Genomic DNA, 8,279 nt, shown 5'->3' on the forward strand with positions numbered 1-8,279 from the left:
GTGAGTCAATTGTTCAAATTAGATCCCTATGGCTGTATCGGCTTGGGTTCTCAAGAGCTAAGGTTAGGTTAAAATTATAAAGTCACAAATGGCAAAAATCACCAGGGCTAATCGTTTAGTTGAAAATTGTTGTGTTTTAGTAACTTTGATTAGCAGATGGTTCTGTTTGACTGTTTTTAAGGTGATGGAAAAGTGTTCTAATGATGTATATAAACCCTGGATTGTATTAGCCATTGAGAGCTTTGAGTTTAGCTCACATAATACAATGCGAAAGTATGCATTAAGGTGTCTGTAATAGAATAGACATGTCAAAAACGAATGTAGACATTAATAAATGCATTTCGATAGTTTACAAAATCTTATTTACATTGGAGGAGGAAAGCCAAGATGGCTGTGCGGTGGCTTCAATACAGCAACCCCTGTCAGTCATACAGGGTTTATACACATTGGTTCTATCACYTGCAACGACGTCAAGGATTTTAATTGGACGATGCTTAAACTTCAACTCAAACGTTTTCTAATGTTCGCAAGTACGGACCCACAGAATTTCATACAGTGACCAATGCTTTGGTGATTACACAATTTGATATTAAAGTTTTCGGCAGTGGAAATGTAAAAAATTACCCCAGAAACTCAGTAACTACGACTCTGGGGAGATCTTTTTAATTCAAATTTTAGATAACGAGTAGCCTCCAAAAGATGTCATACCTCGTAGTTGTTCTGAGGAGGGTAAGGTGCGTTGCTTGGAGTCATGCTGCCATGAGGTACCGGTATTTGATTCCCAATGATGAACACTTGCTAAAAGACAGACATGTCAATTTTAAGTCCATTTCTAGTAATTCATTATCAAATATACAGGTGTCATGACTGCTCAGTGCTCTTACAGTTGCCAGAACATACACTATATATACAAAAGTATGTGGACACCCCTTCAAATTAGTGGATTCGGCTATTTCAGCCATACCCGTTGCTGTCAGGTGTATAAAATCGAGCACACAGCCATGCAATCTCCATAGACAAACATTGGCAGTAAAATGGCCTTACTGAAGAGCTCAGTGACTTTCAACGTGGCACCGTCATAGGATGCCATCTTTCAACAAGTCTGTTCATCAAATTTCTGCCCTGCTAGAGCTTCCCCGGTCAACTGTAAGTGCTGCTATTGTYAAGAGGAAATGTCTATGAGCAACAACAGCTTGGCCACGAAGTGGTAGGCCACACAAGCCAAGTGCTGTCATCGGTTGCAACACTAACCACGAGTTCCAAACTGCCTCTGGAAGAAATGTCAGCACAAGAACAGGTTAATCGGGAGCTTCATGAAATGGTTTCCATGGACACGCAGCCTCACACAAGCCTAAGATCACCATGCGCAATGCTAAAGATCGGTACCCGCCCGAATGCATTGTGCCAACTGTAAAGTTTGGTGGAGGAGGATTAATGGTCTGGGGCTGTTTACTATGGTTTGGGGCAGGCTAGGCCCCATACTTCCAGTGAGGGGAAATCTTAACACTACAGCATACAATGACATTCTAGAAGATTCTGTGCCTCCGACTTCGTGGGAACAGTTTGGGCAAGGCCCTTTCCTGTTTCAGCAAGACAATGCCCCCGTGCACAAAGCYAAGTCCATACAGAAATGGTTTGTCGAGATCGGTGTGGAAGAACTTGACTGGCCTACACAGAGCCCTGACCTCATCCCCATCGAACACCTTTGGGATGAATTAGTACTCGGACTGTGAGCCAGGCATATTCGCCCAACAGCAGTGCCCAACCTCACTAATGCTCTTGTGGCTGAATGGAAGCAAGTCCCCGCAGCAATGTTCCAGCATCTAGTGGAAAGCCTTCCAGGAATAGTGGAGGCTGTTATAGCAGCAAAGGGGGGACCAACTTCATATTAATGCRCATGATTTTGGAATGAGATGTTCAACTAGAAGTTGTCCACATACTTTTTGTCATGTGCACTTAACTTTGCTTTATTTTTTATAATGTCTTCAATATAGTAAGACTTACAACGGGGTCTGAAATTATCGACACACTTGATATAGATGAGTAAAAATGACTGTATAAAAATACTGAGCTATAATGTATGCTCAAAACAATGGAGAAATTCTATTATTTTATACTAATACAAATGCAAAGWGAAAGAGATACTTTTTTTCTCTCAAAAAGGTAGTGGTTAACATGATTGACACCCCTGTTTCCAATACCTTTCAATATCTCACCTTGCGAGGATAACGACACGGAGGCCTTTTCTAAAATGTCCTGGTACTGGGTGTCATGACAATTTGCTTTGGAAAATCTAAGACTTCTAAGGAGCCAATGTCACCAGGTGAGTGTTTGGTAGCAAATAGACATAGCTCTTTACGCGCCTCAAACTTAGCAATGCTGGTTACATTGAATGAATGAATGTTGACTGTAGTAATCCTTTGTATCTTCTTTGGCATTCATCGCTTTTCTTGCATTAGTTTGATTGCGGTAGAAACGGTAAGCTCTCTCACCATCCACACACACCATACGTTCAAACACCTGTGTCTTTATAGATCACCTGATGTGTGTTTACCACCATTTGTCTGTCCCTAGTGGTCGGGAGTGTAATTGCCCGAATAATACCATAAGCTTCACCCAAATTGGCTCCAACACTCCGGCCCCTAATGGCGAACAACAATTACCCAATAAAGTGAAATGTGACTGAATCTTCCTTCACTTCTTCTGTGGGTCAAAGTTATTCACAGGTCCCTCTGTACCCTCTTGGGGTAGCAAGATCTTGGTAACAGGTCTGTRCAGTTCTCCTGTTCTGGTTTTAAGTCTCACAGACCGGACCAGACCCTTCTTGTCAGGGTAGGTTTCCAACACCTTTCCCATCAGCCACGACCCTCTCGGTGACCAGCTCAATATACGACCCCTTATGCTTTCTATTACCGTTAATTCTATCTCCAAAACTGTTGCTACAACATCTGGGAAACGACATACCCCAATCTCTCTCACAGCAATGGCAAGTATGGATGGCGAATTTGGCAAAAGTGGCACAGCTCAAGGTGAAGAGGTGCATCCAGCCCAAAGACTTTGGAAAGCTAGAGCATTCAGAATTGCATCAGATGACATTCAGTATGGTTAAGAAACTTTATCTCACTTAATGTTTTTTATAAAGAAACAAGTACAGTACCAGTCAAAAGTTTGGACACACCTACTCATTCAAGGGTTTTTCTTTATTTTTACTATTTTCTACATTGTAGAATAACAGTGAAGACATCAAAACTATGAAATAACACATATGGAATCATGTGGTAACCAAAAAAAGTGTAAAACAAATCAAAATATGTTTCAGATTTGAGATTCTTCAAAGTAGCCACCATTTGCTTTGATGACAGGTTGATGACAGCACACTCTTGGCAAACTCTCAACCAGCTTCACCTGGAATGCTTTTCAAACAGTCTTGAAGGAGTTCCCACAAGTGCTGAGCACTTGTAGACTGCTTTTCCTTCACTCTGCCGTCCAACAACTCCCAAACCATCTCAATTGGGGTGAGGTCGGGTGACTGTGGAGGCCAGGTCATCTGATGCAGCACTGCATCTCTCTCCTTCTTGGTCAAATAGCCCTTACACAGCCTGGAGGTGTGTTGGATCATTTTCCTGTTGAAATCCAAATGATAGTCCCACTAAGCACAAACCAGATGGGATGCTGTATCGCTGCAGAATGCTGTGGTAGCCATGCTGGTTAAGTGTGTCTTGAATTCTAAATAAATCACTGACAGTGTCACCAGAATAGCACCCCCACATCACACCACCTCATCCATGCTTCATGGTGGGAAAACACATACAGAGATCATCCGTTCACCTACTCTGCGTCTCACAAAGACACAGCGGTTGCAACCAAAATATTTGGACTCATCAGACCAAAGGACAGATTTCCACCTGTCTATGTGCCTTTGTCCTTTGCTCGTGTTTCTTGGCCCAAGCAAGTCTCTTCTTCTTATTGGTGTCCTTTAGTAGTGGTTTCTTTGCAGCAATTTGACCATGAAGGCCTGTTTCACGCAGTCTCCTCTAAGCAGTTTATGTTGAGATTGTGTCTGTTACTTGAACTCTGTGAAGCATTTATTTGGGCTGCAATAGGCTGGTAACTCTAATGAACTAATCCTCTGCAGCAGAGGTAACTCTGGGTCTTCCTTTCCTGTAGCGGTCCTCATGAGAGCCAGTTTCATCATAGGCTTGATGGTTTTTGTGACTGCACTTGAAGAAACTTTCAAAGTTTTTGAAATGTTCCGCATTGACTGGCCTTCATGTCTTAAAGTAATGATGGACTGTCATTTCTCTTTGCTTATTTGAGCTGTTCTTGCCATAAATGGACTTGGTATTTTACCAAATAGGGTAAACCATCTTCTGTATACCAACCCTACCTTGCACAACACAACAGATTGGCTCAAATACATTAAGAAGGAAAGAAATTCCACAAATTAACTTTTAACAAGGCACACCTGGTAATTGAAATGCAGTCCAGGTGACTACCTCATGAAGCTGGTTGTGAGAATGCCAAGCGTGTGCAAAGCTGTCATCAAGGCAAAGGGTGGCTACTTCGAAGAATCTTAAATATAAAATATATTTTGATTTGTTTAACACTTTTTTGGTTATTACATGATTCCATATGTGTTATTTCATACCATGTAGAAAATAGTGAAAAGAAAACCCTGAAATGAGTCGGTGTGTCCAAGCTTTTGGCTGGTACTGTGCATCTTCCGTTCATGCTGGGAAAAGAGAGAGATGCTCCTATGAATCAGAAACCCTTCCTAGGCTTGAGCTCATGGCRYCTGTGTTGGCGGCAAATTGTCATAARAAAAGCAAGAACCGTGAGCTCTCTCACCATCCACACACACGCCATATGTTCAAACACGTGTGTCTTTATAGAGCAGCTGGTGTGATTACCACCACCATTTGTCTTCCCCTAGTGGTCGGGAGTGTAATTGCCTAAAAAATACCATAATATAAGATACACCCAAATTGGCTCTTACACTGGGTAAAGTTCATGATGCACTTGACCTTAACAAGGGGCCCAGGACCAGTGGAAGAAAATTAGCCCAATAACATCAAAGATCCACCACCATATTTTACAGTAGGTATGGTGTTATTTTCTGCTCTTGCGTTCTCATTTCGATGCCAAACTCACCACTGGTGTGTTTGGTCAATAAGCTATTTTCATGTCATCCAACAAATGTAAACGCCTGGAGTTTGTTAAACGGCATTGGCACGTGGATTGAACCCTGTGATTTGGTCAGATGACATGAACAAAGAGCTCTTTCGCCACACACACCAGTGGTGGGTTTGGTGTTGAAATAAGAATACATTAAGCAGGAAAGAACCCCATAAAATAAGTGCAGACGAAGGATATCAATGATCTGGAAGGATTCTGTATGGATGAATGGTCTAAGATCCCTTCCAATGGGGTCTCAATCATAAAATATTTTAGAAAACGTGTCAGTGCTGTTATCCTTGCACAGTGAGGTATTGAAAACAGAGGTGTCATTAATATTGACCCATACCTGTTTGAAATAAAAAATACTACTTGTTAAGCAAAAACACTTTCTCTGAGCAATTGTATTAATACACATTTTTGGGCACATACGATGCATCTCAGTATTGTATTTATTTATTTTAAACAGTCATTTTTGCTAATTTTTATCAAGGGTGTCAATAATTTCAGACCACACTGTATATGGAACTAGATTTCTGTCTAAATGTTGGACAACATTTTGACAGAAATCTATGTCCAAAGACTCACCTCAGGGGTGGAACGGCAGCACAGGCAGACAGCTCTGCAGGCGAATGACGAGACACAAATGGACACTATTAACTCCAGCAAGGAGAAAACAACCAAAACACCTGATATTCCCTGGGACCTGACCTATAGACAGAGAGGAACAGGAAACAGCATTTAACTAGACTACACCTCCATTTTGGAGCAATTATGTACAATTAAACTTTGACTCCTGTTTCTCTGTGGGCTAACAAGAAGTATAATTAATAGCATCTATATAGCATAGCATCTATATAGCAACTCAATAGCATCTAATTCACTATTGCTTGCATGTTCGAGATATCACATATCTGCTCCAAATGGAGTATAATTTAAACGAATAAAAAACATTAAACAGTACGTACATTAGTCTAGTAATACGATATTATAGGTGATAAATACCCCTTTACCGATTTACAAATATCTCCTGACCAAAGGAATAAGCATTTGGTATATACCCGATACTGTTGACAGACAGAGGACGTAGGGTAGTAGACATAGGATGGAGGGTAGTATGAAGGATTGCGTGGATAGTCACAGTAGTAGCGGTACAAGAGGATCCCAGCACTGTCTAAAGAATGCAGAATGGTGCCAGTAAGAGCAGTAACTGTGGCGACAACATTCATTCCAAGGGAGCCTTTTACCTAAGGGACAGAGAGCAYAAAGAGAACATGGGAATGAATGATTGGTTGTGAAGAATGAAATGCAATATAAAATACAGTGTGTTGACAATCATTATTGCAAGTCTTTATTAAAGSGGCAATTCYCAGTTGCTGAATCGTCAGTGCGGAAAGGAGGCAAACAAACAGATTGAATGAAAACATGAGTGCCTATATGTGAAGTAGATTCTATGTTTTTAAAATAGAGTGGAACTATATAAATCAAAAGCCTAAACTTTATTGAGGCAAAAATAGTTGATACTGACCAGACATTTGTTCAGTTTGTTGTCAGCAGCAACAGTTAGAGAGCCTGCAACTACATACTGAGAAGGAACAAGGAAGAGATTATACAAGCCTACATACCAAATGGCACCCTATTCTCTACATCGTACACTACAAAAGTAGTGCACTGTATAGGGAGTAGGGTACCATGTGGGACAAAAATATTTCTACAGTATGACCAAAGTTCAAAATCAAGTTTAATTACTCCCACATAGAAGTCAACAGAAACTGAAATGCATGAGTGTATGAACGGCACAGGCCTAGCCAAATACATATACATTGATAAAAGTAATTTGTTAAGTCATTCATTATACATTAAATATTTTATATATTGAAATATTTAAAATTTTTATATTTAAAAAATTCCACATACTGTATTGTTTTTAATGCATTTCTTTTCAAAATATGACGATTCAATTATTAGGATGTTTTGTTTGCATCGCGACAGACAGGAAATGTAAGAAATTATTATTAGACAGAGCAGCTCACTCACAATGATAGATCCCCAGACAAATATTCCACTAAATKCTCCAATWTTGTCTACTRGTGGTCCGGCAGTCATCACGATTCCTGTCAACAGCATCAWCAAACCAATCATGATCTGTATGGTCTGTGAGAGAAAAACAAAGCAGAAAATTCATTTRTCTCTTCGTTCAAACAAAATGAAAAATCATTTTCAAATGATGTAAAACATAAATTCTTACTCCCAGCGCTTTTGGATGCCCTGCCCGGAAACTTCCCAGCACTGAAGAGACCGTCTGTCCCAGACAGTGAGGAGCAGAWGCGACCCCTGCGACCCCAATCCCGTTCCCATAGGGGTAGACATGGGTGAATACCACCGCCCCGTTAGTGGTGGTTGTTTGAGAGCTGGACATCTTCACAGAGGACAGAYGGATGTTTGTAGTACAGTAAGAGGTGATATGGCTGGTCAGCGGTGTTTTGTTTAGCCTCCTGCAAAGTTTGTACTCTKRCTGGGACTTCCAGATAATAATTTACCAGGAAATGTAATGCACAATAGGTGTATGCGTCAGCCACTAATCCGACTTTGAACACTCCCCATTTAAATATGGGTGGGTGGTAGGCTGTGTGTGTCTGTGCTTACTGTATCATCTGTTTAGTGTACTAACTTCCTCATGGCTGAGCGACCTTTAGTTCCTTCTTTATTGTCATAACATCCTATCTTGGGCTTGAAGTTCCTTYCCTATAGAACACAGGCTATAAAAYAAACTCARACACTTCCATGAAAGTTYCATAAGTTTCTTTTTCATGCTACATAGCATGGAAGTGTACACATTTATTTTGTTCTGTGCTGTATAAGTAACCATCTTCAAGGTGTAGTATAATAAAGTAATTTAATTTAACCAAATACTTTGCCCCTCTGTGGGGAGACATCCTGAATTAAAGAAGTAGGTGAAAGAACCGGAACTGTTTATTAGTGATTGTTGGTGAATGGACATTAGAWAATCATGACAAACAAAAAAGAGCTTAGTAAAGTGGAGTGTATATAAATCCTGAGATATCATGTAAACATAAGCTCATGTCTATTCCTGCACCCCTCTC

General features: G+C 40.5%; 1 protein-coding gene across 2 annotated transcripts in view; it reads right to left on the reverse strand.

Moving 5' to 3' along the window:
* LOC112068580 (membrane-spanning 4-domains subfamily A member 4A-like) overlaps positions 1-7,759 on the reverse strand; it is a 14,959-nt gene extending 7,200 nt beyond the window's left edge. The window contains exons 1-6 of one of the 2 annotated variants that reach the window (XM_024135741.2): positions 7,424-7,755; positions 7,213-7,329; positions 6,704-6,760; positions 6,237-6,422; positions 5,764-5,886; positions 709-798 (exon numbers count right to left, since the gene is read on the reverse strand). In XM_024135741.2, coding sequence (XP_023991509.1) covers positions 709-798; positions 5,764-5,886; positions 6,237-6,422; positions 6,704-6,760; positions 7,213-7,329; positions 7,424-7,594 — 744 coding nt within the window. In that variant the 5' untranslated portion in view covers positions 7,595-7,755. Of the gene's footprint in view, positions 1-708; positions 799-5,763; positions 5,887-6,236; positions 6,423-6,703; positions 6,761-7,212; positions 7,330-7,423 lie in introns of both variants that reach the window. The other variant, XM_024135742.2, reaches the window with a different exon arrangement.
* Between the last annotated feature and the right edge of the window lie 520 nt (positions 7,760-8,279).

This window comes from Salvelinus sp. IW2-2015, unplaced genomic scaffold (genome assembly GCF_002910315.2).
Source record: "Salvelinus sp. IW2-2015 unplaced genomic scaffold, ASM291031v2 Un_scaffold585, whole genome shotgun sequence".
In the NCBI taxonomy this organism is placed as follows: domain Eukaryota; kingdom Metazoa; phylum Chordata; class Actinopteri; order Salmoniformes; family Salmonidae; genus Salvelinus; species Salvelinus sp. IW2-2015.